Consider the following 21207-nt stretch of genomic DNA (forward strand, 5'->3'; position numbering starts at 1 on the left):
GAGTGTCATCCACAGCCGCCAGGTAAGCACCCAACTTTTTTAAAGTTTCAAGTTTTGCTCCCTCCTGTCTGCCATATAAAAAGTTATATTGATTCACATTACAGATAGCATTAACCTTAAGCTGTTCAGCAACAAGGGAGTGCCTCTGTCTGTCATATCTCGCCTCGGCACATCCAGTGTCAGAACAAATCCGCCTTCAGGCAAAAAATGTAAATGTGACTGAAAGTCACTTCTGACAACCGGATCATGAAACTGACAAACTCCCCTTGTTTTATCCAAGACATGCCTATTTTCTACTATTACCACTATTGTGACATATATTAAGACAAGCTCTGGCCTATTTGAACAAAGACTGTCCTCCCTAAAGGAGGAAGTGGTGTGATGTTCCTGTGATGCGTTCACATCATTTGGGAGTTTCCACCTTGTACATGCAACAGAAGTGTTGGTAAATACAAGTAATATCAAATTATCAAACTTCTTCCTGATAATGAAACCAAAATCTGTCTCATACGTCATGAACGCAGTGTTATCTCCAACCAACAGCCAACTGTTTTCTTACTACGAATATTTTCCTCTGTACTTACCAACCACCATTATTCTCCAGTCTTAACAAAAAGGGTGGTAGCACCGTGAACCGGGTCATGTTTTGCCATCTTTGGTACAAGGTTTTGTTGCTTATACCTCATGTTTAACTCTCTTCTCTTTATATCAGCATGTGGCCTGGCTTTAGGTAACACCAGAATTATGGGAGGCCAAGAATCGGCTCCAGGAATTTGGCCCTGGCAAGTCAGTTTAAACACTGATGAAGGTCCCTTATGTGCAGGGTCCCTAATTACCAACCAGTGGGTGCTGACAGCAGCTCACTGCCTAAGAAGGTGAGGGATCACTGTTTTTCTATTGTAAACTTTATCTGCAGTTCATTTCATAGCTGTCTTCAACAAACAAAATCTCCTGATGGGGACATTTTGGATCTATTTATGAGGAAAACAACATCATACCAGCTGACATTAAGACTGCATTTACACCTGACTTTAACATCTATGCAAAATGATTGAACAATCAAGATGAAATCTCAAAACTAAATAAAATACAGCAATGGAATACCATAACAAATCTAAATATAATAACTATGTTGAAACGAGGCGAGATGTAAAAAAACGACAGTTAGAGTAGATAGTAGTAAAAAAAGTAGCAACATTAAAACATCTAAAAGATGATGCCTGTATGCAAAGAAGAACATATTAGTGTATGCTGCGAAGTCCTGGAAATGGACCTCTAGAAATGAGTAGGAAACCCGTCTGGGTCTTCCCCAGTATAAGTTGGACTTGCACAGAAAGTTTCCAAAGGAACATACCCAGGAGGCCTCGTAATCAGATGTTCTACACGAAATGTTCTCTGCTACAAAAAGCAGAGACACAAATCTCTCAAATTTTCAAAGTGGAAACTCAAGAACAGGATTTGAGACAGTGGGCCAACTCCAACCCATACTAAAAACGTCTTTGACTTCATGCTGACTATACTATATAAAAAGGTATCATTTAGGTTATACAAGGACCCCAGTATCCTTTGTAAGCTTTATCGAAGTCTACAAAACACATGTAGACTAGAAGGTCAAGCCCCCAGTGTTGTGCTTAAAGGTGAGCCCAACTATATCTAGTTGGTACCACTACACCTCAACAACAAATAACATAACAAATAATGCCCATCCATGGCATTGCCTTCCTTGATCTGGTCGATACGCCATGTTTGTTTAACAGCCCCACTTATCTAATTTGTAGATTAAGATCCAATCACCATGAGATAACAAGATAACAAGATAAGATTACTTAACGTGGAAACCCAAAGGCCATTGGATCAGATTGATTATCCAGATACAGATGTTAATACCAGGTGTAAATCGAGGCCAAACTATTAAGACTCAACTTGTACTCTTTTTCTTCTTTGTCTTTAAAAAAAGGGACCCGGACACGATAAAGGTTTTTCTGGGTCGCAACAGCCAGTCAGGTCCAAACCCCAATGAAGTGTCGCGAACGATTCATCAGGTCAGGTGTCATCAGTCATTTGAGGTCCTGACCAACAACAACGACATATGTCTTCTGAAGCTGTCTGCCCCTGTGAATAATAACGACCACATAAATCCGATCTGCTTAGCCTCAGCAGACAGCACTTTCCACTCCGGGATTAGCAGCTGGGTCGCCGGTTGGGGTACTACTGCTTATGGTAAGCTTGCACACAAGTAGTAAGTACCTAGATGTGCTATGGTGCATACGGATGGGTTGTGTGGAACCTCTAACTTTGCTGATTCATTCTTTGAAATCTCTCCAATTAGATAACTCTTCAGACATCCTTCGGGACGCGAATTTACCAATAGTTGGAAACCATGAGTGCAAGTGCTCCCATCATTTACTCACAGAGAACATGATCTGTGCTGGCCTCAGAGCTGGAGGGAAGGATGCATGTCGGGTGAATACCACTTTCTGTGTATTTGTTATGTAATGTCTTGTTGACTCCTGGGGGAGAAATATACTTTACAGGGAGGTTAGAGAGAGCAAAGTGGAGAATAGTGTCCAGGGAATGTCCAGTTTCTTCTGAAACTGAAAGACGCCTTAAATAACTCCTAAAAATGTGCAAAATGATAGAAATGGGCTACAGATCACACACGTTAGTTATTTGTGATAAAAAAAAAAAAAACATGTCAAAAACAATTAGTTTCAGCAGGGTGGATGTCTCCAAGAAATTAGGTTTTACTCTAAAAGATACCCTATCCTGTCCAATAACAACAGTTTTTTCTTCCCATAGGGAGACTCAGGGGCACCACTGGTGACCAAACATGATTCTATTTGGATCCAGAGTGGAATTGTAAGTTATGGCGAAGGTTGCGCCGAGCCTATGAATCCCGGAGTTTACACCCGTGTCTCGAAATACCAGGAATGGATCAGCAAAGTCACCGGCAGCAGCAAACCAGGCTTTGTTACCTTCAACTCCTCAGGAGTTGACAATGACTCAAACTATACCTGTGCAACATCACATCACAAAACTACCAGCACCACAACTGCTAGTGCCCAGTCACATCTGTTGCTTTCTCCCAACGCCGATAACACGAACAAGGGTGGCAAGATTGAGGCTAGGGCGAGTGTCAATGTAGCCGATAGTGTTGAAAACATGATCCACTTCTGCCACTTCACTCACTTCATCGCAATCTGTGTTGTAGGTCTTTTGTTGACATGAACATTAAGGTGTAGAACTATTTACAGTTCAAAGTTTTTGTGCTTGTGAAGTGAAGACTTTCATTTACTGGTACTGCCAACAACAAAACAAAACCCTTTTTTATGAATATACTGCGGTAAAAGTTGGATTTGGAATTAATCAAATTCAATTGTTGTTTGAGGTACTTATGACTGACTATGGATAAGTACCTCACACAGCCCCGCTTCAAAAAGCCCAAACTATCTCAAACATATGAGAAGCACTGTGTAACTACCATCTCTGGTGGAAAGTTTCAATCCCGTTTCACCTGGGTGTTGTCAGAAATGCGTCCTGTTTGTAAGAAAACTCATCAGTGATGTGCTGGTTTGACATGTTGAACCACTGGAGGGCAGCAAAAACAATACTAGAGGTGTTGAATCCCTGAAGTTTAAATATAATGTTAGATTTTTTATCATTCCCCAATGGGGAAACTCTTCTTTTGCTCAGTTTTTAGACATGATCCTGGCTTGTGAAGAAATGTTTGTTTCCAGACATGTTTTATAATGAAAATGTACAATTAACATTGTTCTTCAATTATTTTGGTGAATGTTATTTATACATTCAGTGATGGAGCAACCTTAGCTTTTATTCTTAATGTGTCAGGCCACCTGATAAATGCCAGAATAAATCGTCCACTATAGTTACTGATTCCTTTAACAGATTAAAAAAATATTTGAAATTACAACACTGTTAAAAGCCTTTTTGTCTGATTGGGTCCCATTTTTATGAGCTGTTAGCAGTTCATGTCCAAAAGGACTGAGTGATTGCTTTTTATTATTTTTACTTTCTTATTATTGTGACACAAACAGAGCCAGTGTCGATGTAAATGCAATAGATTAGTGCTGTTTCTCATTTGAAAATGAAACGTGCCTGCAGAATCAATCAGGTGGAAGATGACATGCATCGATTACAGGTGCTGGAGCACTCATTAGGTGTGTGTATGTGTAATTCCCACTCTCATTATGTGTGTAGGCATGTGGTTTTGTGTATTTCTGAATCACATGGGCCTTAAATGTCCTTCAAGGGTCACAAACCTCCGCTGAAATTAAACATAATTAGGCCAGATGTACTTTATTTTTCATTTGAAATATTCACACATGAATGCGACTACTGTCCTCAACAGGCCACTGTTGATAATTTGTGACAAATCCGCGTTCCAATATGTTCTGGGTGGCTGATCGGAAAATTAACTAGCAAGCAGCCCGGAGCAACAGAAACGGTCTCATTGTTATTCTGTGGCTGTGATGGTGCGTTATTATTTTAGTCTCTGGTGTAAATTGTGTAGTTGTGGACGTTTCTTACATTGTAGCTCAAAGAAAAACATAAAGCAAATCTGACTCAGGGGTGCGAAACACACACCCGAAAATAAAGTTGATTTAAAGGAACTTTGTTTCGGTGTGTCACTCCAAGCAAGATCACTCATTTTGATTATCTGAAAACTTTTTACCAATATCCTTAGAAGAGACTTAGAAGAGAAACATTACAATTATCAAAAAGTGTCCATTTTATGACATTTTCATTAGTTTTGAGTGCGTTCTTACAAAATTTCTCTCATTTGCCCGTCTTTTGAAAATCAAAGCGAGAACTGAAGTTCAAGAGAGAAAATAGGACAGGAATTTGAAGAAAGAATACATACCTGCAATATATTTTTCACCATGATAACCAAAGCTTGTTGAAGGTTTTGTTTTCATCACATTAGTGTAAAGCACAAGAAAAGAAAAAGAAAGTCAGACAAGAAAAGCCAATTAAGAGAGAGAAAATGTTGAAATGTTGTCATTATTACTGACATTACTTGACATGTTCCTGACAGAAACAGCAGGTATAATTTGATATAATTTGACAAGAATGACTTTGACAAAAACATTTTATTAAAGAAATACTGACAGACTGTCCATCCAACATTCACCACAGTGCAAAGTCTCGACACAGTTATGCAACATGTATATTGTTCTCTATTTCAGTGAATATTAAACCAAATCAGAGTTAAAACATTGGTGAATGTTGCTGGATTAAATCAAAGCAAATTAAATTAAAACCAGGCATAAAACACAAGTGCATGCTAAACCAAACTGGAGCCAAAACACCAGTAAGAAATTTGACGTAAAACACACAAAACACAGATGAATGTGGAAATAAATGACACCAGTAGAACAGTAGATTAAAACGCAAGTGAATAAGAGACTGAAATATTGGTGAATATTAAAAGCAAACCAAGACTACAACGTCAATGAATATTGGATCAATCCAGAGCTAAAATACCAAATCAATATTAGACCAAACCAGAACCAAAACTATGCCCAAAAAAAAGGGCTAAGTGAATAATGAACCAAAATTAATTTAAAACATTGCTGAATAGTGGACTGAAACAGGCCTTAAAGACCACTAAACACTGGGGTAAAATACCAGTCAATATTAAACCAACCATTAGTGAACATTAAACTGAATCAGGTTAACACCACCAATGAATATTGCACCCAATGGAGTGAAATGGATTAAAACATTGGTAAATACTCCAGACCAGGGCTAAGAGGTGAGGAGGTTTAGATTGTGTTGTAAACTATTTAACTGGATGGAATAAAAGACTAAAACAGGGTGGTGTAGTGTGAACACAAGTCCAATCATCACTGCAAAGCAGGACGAACAGATCGCAGCGACATCTCACTTTTAAAACACGACAAGCAGCACCTGCACACTGCAGAGCTCAGTGCTGACTCACTGTTTGTGTTTAATGACTCATGGTGAAGTTAAGATGCTGCCATTGTTAGTGAGCCTCTGTCAGACCTCTGCACTGTTACACAACCTGTAACTGTACAGAGTCATCGTCAATCCTGGGGGATTTTTAGCTTTAAATTTGACACATGGTTCCTCTGTTTTGTCAGTTTTACTGAGAAAAACGGAGCAATATGCTGTTGAGGAGCATAAATACACAAATTCACAAGGCCGAATTGGTTTTTCCACATATGAAAATAGCAATTTGTGAGAAAGCTTGGAAGATAAGGGGGAATTAAAATCATTACCCTGCGTTTGAGTGCACATTTTAATTAAAATTTTGCTTATACACATTTCAAATTGTGCACATTTATAAACTTAAGTTATGAATGTTTTTATCTGTCTGAATGTCTTGTGTTTACACTCCCTGAATCTGATGTGGAATAGGCCATAGAAATAAAGACTTAACTACTACAACTAGTAGTTTTATGCAGCAACAGTATAGTTAAGTACAGTTGTTTGGGGGTTTTTTTTGGCTAGTTGGGGGCAAGTTGAGAAAAGTTGTCAACCCAGCAGTTACAAAGCAACGTTATGATTTATTTGGTGTTGTTTCGGTGGCCAGCTGATGTATGTAAGCTGAGCTTTTTGGCTGCGATGTGCCTGCTGCTGTCAAAAACAACCCTGTGAGAGTGAAAGCCAGGACAGACAGCTAAAGAATAAAGCTGAAACTCACTGCAAAGCCGGAGAGAGCTGCAGATGCAGGTGAAGGAAACATTTCTTATTCAAGCAACACTTTTGGTTTATTCAGTTGTGACACATACGGCGTTGCAGTTTTTGTATTGTCATTCGATTATAGTCACTTCAAGAATATAAATAAATAGAAAGCTACTGTAATTAAAATAAAAGCACCAATTCTGAGGAAGTACAAGTATCCCAAATAAAAAGCCACATTAAAAAGCAGTAGAGCTAGTGTTGGAGTCATAGCAGCTGCTGGTAAATATTGACAGCGACAGCGGCAGCGGTTGTGGAACTTGCACTCCAAGTACAAGTAGATGCAACAGCCACAGTAGCAACTGAATCACGCCACCATGGGTCACTTCCTATTCCCTGAACTCTTCCTCCTGAACGTGTCATGAACTCTGAAGACAGCTGTGTTTCTCTGACTTTACCACTTTTCTTCTGCAGAGGAGTATCTGACTAAGCGCTGAGTCACTGCTATGATTGTGTGAATAAATATGGAAGTGTGTGTCTTCATTTCACCTTCTTTAATTTCGCTGTTGATTATTAAGCATGTGTGTGTATTGTCTTGTGCTTCTATACATGTGGGGACCCAACACCGACGTCGCTCGCTCACGTTGTGGGGTCCGACAACTTTATGGGGACCGACACACCTGTACCCATAAAGTAAAGTGTATATGCACATTTGTGTGAGACATCTGCGGCTGCTGAAGCAAACAAATGTGAATTCATAACTGTTGCTGAGGTTGCAAAGACGAAGATTAAAGACATTTATCCAACCATGCTTGCACGCACACAGCTTTATACATATTTTACTCACTGAGCTTGTGTTGTTCTGTTATAAATCATATTGATGCATTTTGTCTTCACAGTGCAGTGAGCATGGTGAAAGTTTTAAAGGCATGCAAGATGACTCAGAAGTCTTAAAGCAAACATTCATATGTATTCAGGATGAGTCTCTTTCTCTCTCTGCCAAGAACACACATAATTCTTTTACGTTCCCTTTCTCTCCCTTCACTGAGCTCCTAATGTACCTGAAAGCATCTGCAGTGAAGTAAAGGGATGACACTGCAGCTGAAAACGAGACAACTATCTCCTCTACTTAAACCTTTAGACCTGTTATTTGTATCAAAACACAAAAAAATAAAGTCCTGAGCTTTGTGTTGCAGAAAGTTTAAGTTTTAAGTCGGAAATATACATCAGGATGTTGATATCTATGAATGTGTTTCATGAGTTTCCCCTGTAAATCTAAAAGTCAGTAAAAATATCTATTATTACTACTACTACTACTACTACTACTACTACTACTACTACTACTACTACTACTACTACTACTACTACCTCCTGTAACTGAATCTTGAAGTTCCAGTTTCACTGCAGCTCCTAAAGTTGCGTTTGATGTGAGATTGACAGGTTCCTTAAATCAGCAATGGATATTTGCATGCATCAGGTGTTTCAGTCAGTGGAAGTGTTAACCTTCCTTCCTGGTTGCCCTTCACTTCTATCCGAGATGCTGATTAATGTCCGTCCTTGATGTCTTTGTGATCGATTGAAAGGATATAATCATCTGGTCTGACAAAAGCCTTTAAAATTCAGCATTTTTATTAAGTTTGTCATGTTGACAGGGCCATAAGTGTCCCAAATTCCTAAAGTATAGCCTTTAAGGATAATCTAAAGGAGTTCATATATACATATATTGTGTTATATTCAGCTCACTGGTAAATTTCATCATCTCCAGCTCATGTTGGAAAAATAAGACTTTGATTCTTACTGCATGTATTGGATGCATTTCCATTCACAGCCGCCTCAGGATGAATTATAATAACCTTTCATTTAGCTCCACACCTATAAAAACAACTGACATTCCCTCAGCTGAACTGTAACACACTCAAGAGTATTAGTAGCCAGAGCTACACAAATCAAAAACGTAAGAAGACACTGGTAAAATATCAAATGAGCCCAATAAAGCCGAGGAGAAGCAGCAGCAGCAGCAGCTGGGAAATAAGAACTGGATCCCTCTGATAAAGTTATTGCGCAGGGTGGAGGTATATTGAGCAGGAGTAATCGTTTGCTCAGCTTGATATTGATGAGATTCTTCAATGAGTAAGGAAGCGGAGGAAAATCTGACAACTACGACAGTTTAACAAGTCTGTGCCTGGGTCCCCCCTTGCAATGATTTCTAGATTTTAATGTTTCTAGCTTCTCTCCCAACCTGTTTTCCGTCATCATATATCATCTTCTTTCTTCCAATTTTTACCTCTTTTCTTTTAAAGAGTTTTATTACTCCATTTTATTCTGCTACCAATTTTCTCTCCTTCCACAAACCCTCATCTTCCTCATTTTTAGTTTGGCTCACCTCTTTTCCCCATGTTCCCATTCCTTGGCCTTGCTTTATGACTTCTCCTTCCCCTCTATGACTCCTGTGCAGTTAAAAACTATTTGACACTACATGGGTCATTCAAGAGGGAATTGTCTTGACTGTAATAGGTTTGTGCCCACGGGGAAAGGGAAGCCACCCCCAGAGCGTCGGCTTCATTTTTAGCATGAACAAAGATAAGAGGATATGATGTATTCTAGATTTCTGTGGAACTTCTTTTGTTTTTTAAGTTGCACTGCTCGAGGGACTGTAAAGAAACTGGCTTACGTGGATATTTCATCCAAATCTGATCTGTAAAATAGTCGCAGTTGTAGATAAATGGCTGTGATAATGGATAATCTTTGACCCAACGTGGTTATCAGACTTAAAGTTAAAGGTTTTACTGCATCAGTGGGGGAAATATGTTGCTATACGCAGGGTACTGTATATGTGACGACCCATGATTATCCTCCAATGATGAAAGTCCCAAACAAGCGTCACTTTGTATGAAAAAAGATTAAAACATCACAGACGCAAATCTGGTGGACTCAAACGCACGACTCAAGAGCTGATGAGGATGTGGAAAAAAAGAAATAATATCACAAACTTCAGTCAGAACATGGAAAAACCCTGAACACTGGGCTGAACTATACGCTTCCACACACTGAACAAGACAAAGAGAGACGAGGACTATTTATACATGAGGTGAGTGGAAACAGGTGAAGCCAATCAGGGGCGGGACAAACAATTACAAAGGCGGGAAAATCACACAAAGGGAGGAAGTCAGGGTCTGAAACAAAAAAATAAATAAAACATGAACATATATATATGTTATTCTTTTTATCTCGTTAAAAACTGCCCACATTATCCCTCGTTACAAAGGCTGATATCTGCGTGAATGTATCTGTATAAATATCGGTTTAAGAGGTAAATTAAATTCTGGATTAAGGATTTAGGCCTTTCTTCTCCTTCATTCACCCCCCTTCTTCATCCTGTAATCTTCTCCTCTTCCCTCTAAAGACCAGACTGCAGAATTCATCCTGTTCCTCTGCGGCAAAGGTTGTTCCCAGCAGATTTAGCTCTTCATCGAAACTGTCCATCTCTCTCTTCCTTCATGTCACTCTCTGCTTTCATGCCAGAAATCAGAGGCTTCCTAGCATTGCCTCTTTTTCATTCATTGTAAAGACTTAAATAAAATAACACACAAATACAGAGGCTTTACATGATAATCCCTCAATTATACCCTAAAATACCAACAACCTTATTAACGTTATCCTCATTTGCACTTCTTACATTTCTTCTTCTGGCCACAAGAAGTAAAGCACATCCAGATGGTTGCATGAATAAACACCACAAGATATGATACACTGATCAGGACAAATGCAGATATATATTCATATAATGGCTGGAAATACCAAACATAACTTGCAAAATCTGCAAGTGCAAATTACCATTTTTCTAAACCCTGCTGATTAGCTGCCCTGTTCGTTCGGGTGAAGGACTCATCTGTAATTGCAGCCACTCTGAAGGGAAACACAGAAATCCACTGCGTGGAATTGAAAGTTGTAAACACAAATGTAATTATAGCGTGTTGGTAATATAGATCCATGTAATTATTCATTACGAAAATGATAGACAAGAGAGTACGAAGAGTTCAAGTTCTTCACACTGAACTCCTGCTAATAGGATGCAAATTATGTTCGTACATACCAAGTAACTAAATGAAGTTAGGAAGGCCAAAACCAACGTGCATATTCTGAGTGGAAATGTTTGGTGTCCAGGCTCTGAAGGTTTGAACGAGGCCTCATGCTTCGTAATGGACAAAACTGTTGCAGGGACTTTTATTTTGATTTGTGTTGGAGGTCACAGGTAGTTCTGTTTCAGGTTTTAGTTTATGTTGACAAAGGCACCTGGGTCAGATGGTCCATTGTGTGGTTCATCCATGGCCTTTTCCAGCCTTCGTTGGCTCTAATAAACATTGTTTGAATGGACTGACTTTGCATTATACTCTCTGTTTCAGCTTTTTCTGCATGCCAACGACTCAAAGTCAGTCCCAGATTTGCTCTCCTGCTCCCTCACTCTCTCTTTTTTCTGTTCTTAGCTTCCTTTGTCAGTGTCCTTTCACCTGTCTCTTCTGTCTCTTTCTGCCATGCTGAGAATGGCATCCAGGTTACGTTGCCAGCTCAGCGGGTTCCAAGTCTGGTGCTTTTTCTGCCTGCAAACCTCTTCCCGGGGTAAAGACTTCCCTCGCATCCAGGTTCACTTCACAGGTACACCTAGATAAAAAAAAGTTCAACTGCAAATAGTTAACTGTGCATTCACCGACAAACTCATTCATTAGTTTTATTGTTTTGCTGAGACGTTTTTTGGAAGTCAGCGTGGCGGCATCAGCAGGACGCTGGGTTCTTGTCAGTTCTGCGGTTGGTTTCCTTGCAGCTTCACACATTCTGTCACACTCTGTGTTTGTCTGTGGCTCATTAGACAAAGACAAGCGCTTGTCACTGTTTCTCTGTCTCTTTCCTCTGAGGGTATCTGTAGGTGTGTGTGTGTGTGTTCCAGCTTATATACGCACGTGGTTTTATGCTTTACATCACTCGTCTCGCTGATTGTCAGTCTTTCTGCCACATGAATAGACACAAACAGGCACACGCTGAGGCAAAAACCGCCTCAGAGTGGCTGCACTTTAATGATTAGACTCTCTGTAGAGCCAGGGCCCTCTAGGATCTGTCTATTGTGGATAAAACAGGACACAGCAGGCGAGGAAATGTGATGCAGGGCTGTCTAGGATGTCCTTCCAGAGGAGAGAATGTGATGTACAACCCTCTAGGGTGGACTTCCGATGGAGAAAACATGAGAATGGGCCATCCTCATTTATACGTTACAGTGTCCATCCAGTGGAAAAAACATGAAGTACAATCAACGGTGCCCTTCCAGTGGAGAAAACATGATGAAGTGCCATTGGGTTGGGTGGAGGTCAGGAGGTGGAGCGGGTCATCAAATAATCAGATGATCGACGGTTCAATCTTCCATACTGCAGTATTTTTAGGCACCGAACCCAGAATTTCTTTGTGCCATCGATGTGTGAATGCGTATCTGCCGAAAACTGATGAAAAACTGCAAACTGACTGCAGGTGGCACCTTGCATGGCAGCCAGTGTCCTCAGTTTATGATTTTTTGGGTGAGTGAGATATTTAATGCAAAATCAATTTTATACATTTAGACATTTTTCCTTGTAGGCAGAAACAAAGAATCAAAAAATAAACAATTTAGGAAATGATGCTGTTTGAAACAGTGATGTTGTTTATACGACTCCCAAGCTTTAAGACCAGCTCGGGTAGAAAAACTGAAAATTAAAGTCACGTTGATGTTGTCAGAGAAAGTAACAGTAGGTTTAAGTGAGTACACACTGACGTCGGAAAACATTCTCCTGTTTGATCAGATTTTGTGACATTCTTGCCAAGTATTAGCAAATTGCATCAATATTTGCTGCATTTCATCATCACTATGTTCAGTCACTGAGCATGCATCAGATAGGTAGGAGATGGAGTTAATTCAGAGAGCAGTTCATGTTTGTAGGTTGAAGATATCAACGAGCATTTTGCAGGTCAGATGCCGGCCAAGCCGCTCGCTCAGAGCCCTGATGGTTTGGTGACCTCATCAGTCAGGAGGTTTGATATCAAACTGTTTGTTTTGGCTTTGAAGTCCATATCCAGGTAGATCTGACAGCTGGCTGTGATGAAAACTACTGAAGAAGACAGATGGAACAAACCGGAGGAGAGAGAGAAGAAGCAAGGAGGCAATAAAATCGAGGATGGGTGTGGGCAATAATGAAAAGAAAAGAAAGCGAGGAAAAGCTGCAAATAAGATAAATTAAACATCAACAGGATTTAAAACTATAAGTTTGTACATTTCATTTCAAAATCATGGACATTCATCTGCTACTATAACAGCCTCCACTCTTCTGGTTTCAGGCTCGCAGTCAGCGTTGGATGGGGTCGAGGTCAGGGCAAGTTTTTCCACACCAAACTGTGAGAAACACTTCTTTATGTGGACCGCCTTTGTGCACAGAGGGCGTTCTCATGCTGCAAAAAAGCTGGAAGAATATCCATCCATTTTCGGTAACTGCTTATCTTCATTAGGGTCCTGGAGGGGCTGGAACCCATCACTCCTGGGTACACCCTGAACAAGTCCCATAGAGAAACTCCACTCACCAGTGGACCACTGTGCTGCCCTTGTTCTTGAAAAAGCAGTTTACCATAAACGTCTTAATCTTGCTTTAGCTGCCTGGACTGGATATTATAGGAAAAACAAATGACATTCGATGTCTTCGATGAACGTTCAACCTTGGGTCCAGTATTACATTTCTTTCAAAATATATTTGCTGTTGCAAAGTCTATATCAACAGTACAGTTGTACAACTATTACGTTGTAGCATTAATGCTGTAGCCAACCCCTAAACCATGAAAAACAGCCCCAGAGTGGGTGTCCACATACATTTGGACACGAAAAGCTAAGTCTTGGGAGCTGGGGATTGGGGAGGCTCATTCCTCATGTTGTGCCAAGATTTCGCCTTGGCTGAGTCATAACCTTTTAAATCGAATCTGGACTAACCAGAAGACATGCAATAGAAAAAGTCTTTCTTTTGCCAATCAAATCTAATACAGGATTATTAATAGTCTTCAGAGGAACTGCATTTTATTGGTAGAAAAACAAAAAACACATATTTTCCATTTAAATGAAGGTCAGACCACTGTGGCAAATCGACTATTTTCCCCCCTGCGTCTCAGGCGTGCTGGGAGTTCAAGTCACTCCACCCTCCAATCATCATTACCAGTTGACCTGATTCACCTCTAGTGGTTCCTCATGATGTGAAAGCGCAGCAGAGGTCGTCTTGAATTGGCGAGCTCTTCGGCCCAGCATGAAGAGCGAGGCCAGCCACTCATAAACCTTATGTCAGCTCATCCTTGTATCTGCAATCTCCATCATTTCAGTCAGAATGAAGACTGACTGGTAATCTTAGAGCTCTGATGGTTCTAGAAGTTGATGACCCCGCTGCCTAATGACTTTTACTAACTGGCTCTTCTTTTTTCTTGAGCAAACCCTCAGATAGGGATCCAAAATGTAGCATTCTTGCTTTGTCCAGCTGCATGTTGGTAAAGACAAATCTGTCTCTGTAACTGAACTCGTGACAGTTTCATCACCTTCATCATTCATATTTTCATGAGCTCATTTCGAGACTTCTGGTACAAAGCCAAAGAGAATGTTTCGGAAGAAAATTTCTAAGAGTCCACAGAGTCCTGTCTTTATGAGTCCATTAAGAGGTGTCATTTTCTTATCACTAACTGGCCAAATGTGGACATCCGAGGTAATAGCTTCAGTATCATCCCCTCTGTTTCATTCAACACTCACACAAGGTTGAAATTCATCACAGCCGAGGCAGAGACACCAATTTATCCACCCAGACTAGCAGGAAAATAGACCCGAATGCAATTCAGCCACGAGACGGTGACACAGCTGCAATCACGCCAATGACCAAATGATCATGAACCCGGGAGGCTGCAGGCTTTATTACTCTGCCCACTCTTGATTGAAAACAATTCGTTTATGTCATTACTTTGTGGGTTGATGAAAAGCATCGTAGGGAATCGTACATCATAGCTGGGAATCAGACAATACTGAACTGATTCTAGGATTTTCTGTTCATTTTGATGAACATAACAGAACCTGGTAAAAACAAACAAACAAACAAAAAAATCAGCTTTTGCAATTACAAATGTAAATTACAGTGCAAATTTTGTTGCGAAAACGTGGCACCCTGGACATTTTAGTGATATAAAATTACGAGGATTATTCTCAGAATGTTTCTACAGTAGCCCAGAACTGACAAATTAAACACTGGCACATGAGATTCAATAGGATAAAATGCGTGATAGGAGGGTATTCTTTAGGACGTGGCTGCCCTTTTAGTCCGTCCAGCTCAACACGGCGGATTCATGAAACCCAGATGAACTCAGATGAACTATTTCTCCCCACAAATGTTTTCACAAACATATGTTAGTTTGTCGTTTCGCTGGAATACAAAGATCTGTGACCAGGCACATTGGTATTTTTCTCCTGAGACTAAACCGAGCTCAGACCAACTCGCAGTACGTCACGCACCAGCTCCACACTCATCTACGTATGGTCATTTCTGGCTCAGAAAAACCAAGATGGCAAACTTTCGTAATGCCAAACTTGTTAAGGTTGCTCTTGGCAGGACACTGAACCCACAATGCAGACCAAACAGGAGTTGATTTTGGAGATTTCTAAACCAGTGAGTCACGTCACAGTATGGGAAACTCAACCGGTCACAGCCAATGTCTTTTTCTGTTTGAGGTTTTTCCTTGTAAGTGTCACCAAGTGTTTGCTCATGGTGGGAATTGTTGGGGCGAGTACGGTTTAGACCTACTCTGTGTGGGAAGAGATAACTTCTGTTATGATTTCACGCAATGTCAATAATACTGAATTAAACAGGATGAATTATTCATTTGCTGGCTGTGTTCAGGGTTAGATCTGAGCTTTTAGTTTTAAAATCTGCTCACCTGAGGGAAGATTCACCTCTTTAGTATTCTCTGGAGGATTCAGACTTCAGTGACTCTGACCTCTGGGCATCACATTGTTCCACAAAGATGTGCCTGCTAAGGTTCACAGAGGCTGTTCTCTCTCTCCGTATGCTTTATCTTCTATTCTATCACTTACACACACTCGTATTGAAACAAAAAAATGCTGATTCTCTCACACACACGCAGGATTTTATGAAAACAAAGAAGTCGGGAAACAACAGTTTGCTATAAAACTCCTACAAAAGTTTGTGATTTGTACTTTGGGTCGCCGTTCTGATTTCTACACACACCGTTCATCTGCTTGAATGCCAGAAAATCCTCAGCAGGATTTGATTTTCACTCAACTGACCTGGAATCAATTTAGAGGAGCCGGTTTTTCGACATCTCCCCATATCACCGGGACCTCGGTAGCACAGAGGCTCTTATTTTGATGTCAAGAGCTGGATTTGCTAGAGGGAACTCTATTCCAAAGGTCATGCTAGGCGATTTATGTTTTATATATATATCTATATATTATATTTATATTATATATATATATCTATTATATATATATATATAATATATATATATATATATATATATAGTGACTGTTGTTAGGTGAGATGATGAGTTTTTATATTTTTTCCTGTCCTCTCACATCCTATCCTATTTCTACACTGGGCTTTGGGTTGTAATTTGGCATGGGAAGAAAGGTGTGGACAGCACACATTGATCCAGATTTAGATGAGAGGAAAGGATGAAATACACACCTGTACGTGCACATGCTCAGACTGTCAAACACACCTGCTTTCTTTTCAGCCTAGGAAAAAAAATCAGCCACTTGATGTATTGTTGGTCCTGACAGATGATAAAGACTGCAGCGTCTTGGTGTAATGGAAGAGGGGGACTCTCTGAGATACTGTGCTTTGTTGAATCTGCAAATTGTAATTCAGCACCACGGTCATCTATCATACAGGTGATGCTGAGAGTTTGAGACAAGCCCAACATGATGGATGACTTTACTATATGCTGAAAGCTGTAAGAAACTCGAGAAGTACGCGTTTTTCCAAATTCCTAATTTAATCTACATGTCCAAATGCCTGGATGGTGAAGGGAGACAACTGGTTTGTCAGGACTGGTACTACCTTTTTTATCTAAGCAATTTGTCTGAGTAATGTCTGCTTGGCCAGTACTGCGTTCACCCAGCTCCCTGTCAGCATACCTCTACGCCGCAGGCCTTTAAAACCACTGCCCAGCTCTCGACGACTAAAAGTCAGTCTCAGATTTACTCTTGTCCAACGGCACCTTGATTGGTCAATCACTCATTTTCTCTCTTACCTACGTCCTCTTTGGTCTTTTCAACCAAAGAACTGAACCTCTGTCTGAGCCTGGTTACATTGCCTGCTCAACCAGCTCCTGTTCTGGCACGACACTGGCTCCCTGTCAGCATTCTTCCATTGCCCCGGGCCTAAAAACCTCTTTGGTGGTCTAAAACATCTGTGGTACAAATACTAACTCCGCCGAGCTTACAGTCTGGGCAACCTGGCTAACAAACTGTGCAAACATTGGCTAACGGCAACATTTTCTCCATAAAATATGACCCAGTTCCACCAAAGTCAGTGAAATAGTTGATGGTGTGTGACTTGGAGCTGTATTGCAGCAGAGTGGGAATGACAGAGACAATGCTAAAGTATTTGCAGAACTAATGTTAAGTCGAGTTTTTATGACAAATACAGGAAAGGTAGTCTGTGGGAAGTATTTTAGGAGCTGTATGAGTAAAGTTGATATCGATGGGACGTCAACTGTGTGAGTAACTTCACCCAGTGGGATCTGAATCTGTTGCCAAGAGAAGGACTTGCAGTGGCAGAACAGATGGAAGAACATAGTAAGGAAGACAGAAATGTGTGAATGACTTTTAAAATTAAATATCATCCTTTTTTGCGTATGAGTGCAAAAAGCAAAAGAATTGAGTCACAATAGTGGCGATGAAGCAAAAAGGGTAAATTCTCCAGAGTTTGGAGAACAAACTTCATAGCATATGTGTGCTCAGTCTCAGCTGAAATAACCTCTCAGAAGTAGTTACAACTGAGGTGAGAAATGAGAGGAAGTACTCTGGTTTGGTAACGAGCAATGACAATAACAGATGACCCGATTAATGTCCAATTTATTTCAGAGGAATGAAAAGAACTCGGGCAAAGTCCAGAATTACTTCTCCCTTTGTGGAAGGACCTCGTGTCTTGTGCCTTGCTGAGAGAAGAAGTGAAAATGTGCTTAATGATGCACTAAAAAGACCAGATTAAAACATTAAAGTCAGTCTCAACAAATTATTTAAAATTATTATTTTCTTCACCAGCAGTTGTCAGCCTCAAAAAAAGAAAGGGGTGAAAAAGCAACAGCTAACAATAGTTTTCATTATCAGTGTTGTTCCAGCTGGAAGGATTAGATTTCAAAATGGTTTCCAAAGTGTCCATGGCCTTGTCATTTTCAGAGGAACAAATTGTCCACTTGAGATCAATGGAAACCAACGAGGAGATAAAAGCCCCCCATACCCATTCCACAGTTGCCAAAAACTCTCTGCTGCCATGGCAACTAGCTCCAGTCCTCTGAAATATATAATGTATTCGACAGTTTTTATGTCATAATGTCAAATATAATTAATATTTTTAACTAATTAATGACATGTAAGGCACAGGCGCTGTTTCAGCTTATAGTAATATCATTAATAGTTTTATTATAGCTTAGAATAAAAGTGAACACTGTATCAACTGACAAAAGAACTGAGATTAAATGCTAATGCCGAAAACGAAATGTGATAACTGCAATTACAATTAAGACATCTTAAGATGTGAAAACAATTATTCACCTTTTATAAAATCTACTTGTATGACAATCGAGTTAAAGCACTTTAATTAAAGTTCTAGCATGAGTTGAGGAACTGAAAGATATTACAGTGGCAAGCACCGAAAGGAATCGAAATGTCAATTGAAGTATAAAGAGATAAAACAAATGAACAAGTCCAAGCATCAGTTAGAAATGTCAGTTTTGTGTCGGTTAAGGTGAAAGCAGTTCAAGTGTTTTATGATGTCAAGTATAAAGAAAAGCTAGGACGTCAAAGTGCAAACTCTGCATGGAGTTGAAGGTACTTGAAGTGTAAATAATCAAAAGAATTACAGTGGAAGTCGAAGTGTATTTACTAAAGGGAGTTAAATTGCTGTTATAATGTGTTGAAGCGTCACACTTCAGGTAAAGTGTAAGCACTGAAAAGAGTTGAAGTGGAACTTCACAAAAGCACTGATCGGGGTTGAAATCAGTCGGATCAACCATCGGGTGTAAATACTCAAAGACGTTAACTGAAGTGTTTGAATTTAACATAGTGAAAGCAGTGTATGTGTCAGTTAGTAAGGTCATGTATAAGTGTCTCTAAACTAATTCTACAAGCGTATATAATGTCAGTATGAGCAATGAATGGAGTTGAAGTGTCAGGGAAGTAGTAAAGTAAGTTCAAGTGTAAACAACTAAAATAGTGACAGTGGAAGTTGAAGTGTATTTACCAAAAGGAGTAAAATTGTTGAATTGACAGTTGTTGTGTACGCACTGAAAAGAGTTGAAGTGACACTTCAAGTAAAAGCACTGAAGTGTCCGTTCATGTATGTCATGTCAAGTGTACACAACTGAAAGTTACAGTGGAAACTGAAGCGTATTTGGTAAAAGGTGTTATGTTGCGGTTGATTTTAACTGCAGTATAACACATTTTACACCTTAAATTAATAGAAGTTGAAGTGTCATAGTATAAGTGTAGTGGAGTCAATCTTACATTGAATGACAGTCTTCATGGTTCCAGGCTATCCGCTCGTAGCAGGGGACACTTTTTAATTAATGACACACAAAAAGACACATGAGTGATGGAGCTGCAAAGTCCCGGCCAAAAAATTGGACAGCTTGTGTGCCGGGGATTGGGAGAGAACCTGTCACAGTGTGTATTCACTGTGTCCTTGCACTATTTTTAGAGGAAATAAATGCAGATCCTGATTGTACTATACCACAGCGGTTACATAAGCACAGATAGGGGTTGAAGTGTCACTTCAAGTGAAAGCACCGAAAAAGTTGTTGTAGCCTGTGACACTCATTGCTCCACTAGTTTTGCCTTTTCTAATCCAATTAATAAGATCAGAATACCTGACAGACCAAGGCGTTCATTACAGACTGATGGTCAAAGCTCAGAAAATGAGACATTTGTCTCCCGTCTTTAAAACACACTCACACAGTGGCATCTGTGATGTATACCAGCTCTACTGCATCCATATTCATGTCACTTGTTTCAATTCTCAAACGTTTGGCGCACTCACACATAAACACAATCACTGAGATGGGCAAGAGCCAAAATCCAAGGAGCTCCATTGTTCTGGCTCATCTGTTCTCTCGCCTCATCCCACTCTCTCCGTCTTTCCTCTCTCAATCCGTCTTTACTCGGACGGGGCGAGGATGCCCTTTTCGTCTCAGTCGAGCTGGGGGGAATGCAAATGGCAACGCGGCAAGGCCAAGACAATTAGCCAGACATGCACGACACAAGCAATCACTAGCTAGACCCAGAACACGCTGTGGGAACAACAGGACACACATCGTGACACGCGTATGGCATACACATTGAAACACACGTACACAAAGACAGACAATTACTAGTGTCTAGCTTTTGTTTTGTAAGCCTGCAGTTTAGTCCAAGAAACCAAGTGACAGCAAAATGGGAAGACAGAATGAAAGAGATCATGATTCATGGAGGAGCATGTATGTACATATGAACCAAAGCTTGAAGGAGCACACCACAGGTTTAGTGTTGAACTGGTCAAAATCAATGCAGCAAAAGCCAAGATTTGCAGGTGAACGTGGTGGTGGGTTTGTGTTGGGCCTGTTTGGTGGATGCTCTCTTCTTTCTAAATCTGTGCCTATGTTCTGCAGTATGGCGGAGGTCATCATTATATAGTGCAGCACCCTCACGGACAAGGTTTCTCCATGTCGCCCTATTTTTTGCTTAAGGTCTATGTGGAACTTTTTGGCCAGCCTCCTCCAAGACATTGGTGTTGTTGTGCCGATCCTCCCAACTGATCCGGAGGATTTTCCAGAGGCACTGCTGGAGAAACTGTCTTTTGATTAATGAAATATGCCAATTAAAGAGTTTTTATTACTCTAAATTTGATTAATGAAATATGCCAATTAAAGAGTTTTTATTACTCTAAATCAGCAACTTGTCGCTAATTTGTGCTCATTTTTCTGAACTGGTTTAATCACCCGACAGCAGAAATGGCCACCAGTCAGCAAAACACCAGAATTGTTGGACTCAGAACAAATTGGACAACTGTCCTGTGATTCTGAAACTCAGGCTGTGATGTGATGGGGGAATCCATCCAGTCAGGCAAACTCATGAGTCCGCATGTGGTTTGAATGATAACGTTACGTATCTTAGCTCAAATCATAGAGATGTATGGGTGCGAGAAAGCTTCAGAACTGCGTTACAGAGGCGGATATGAAAGAAAAATGGAAAATCCTCCCACAAACCAGAGTATCCTTTTATTTTCCGGCTCA

At 40.2% G+C, this 21207-nt stretch overlaps 1 protein-coding gene across 1 annotated transcript; it reads left to right on the forward strand.

The window, feature by feature from the left end:
- On the forward strand, positions 1-4687 carry LOC109137542 (tryptase). Its single transcript, XM_027287693.1, has 5 exons — positions 1-22; positions 713-875; positions 1958-2220; positions 2330-2463; positions 2800-4687. Exons 2-5 carry the CDS (start codon positions 745-747, stop codon positions 3226-3228), a joined length of 957 nt encoding a protein of 318 aa, XP_027143494.1. The 5' UTR covers positions 1-22; positions 713-744; the 3' UTR covers positions 3229-4687.
- The last annotated feature ends 16520 nt before the right edge of the window (positions 4688-21207 follow it).

Source organism: Larimichthys crocea, chromosome XIV (assembly GCF_000972845.2).
Source record: "Larimichthys crocea isolate SSNF chromosome XIV, L_crocea_2.0, whole genome shotgun sequence".
NCBI classification, from domain to species: Eukaryota; Metazoa; Chordata; class Actinopteri; family Sciaenidae; genus Larimichthys; species Larimichthys crocea.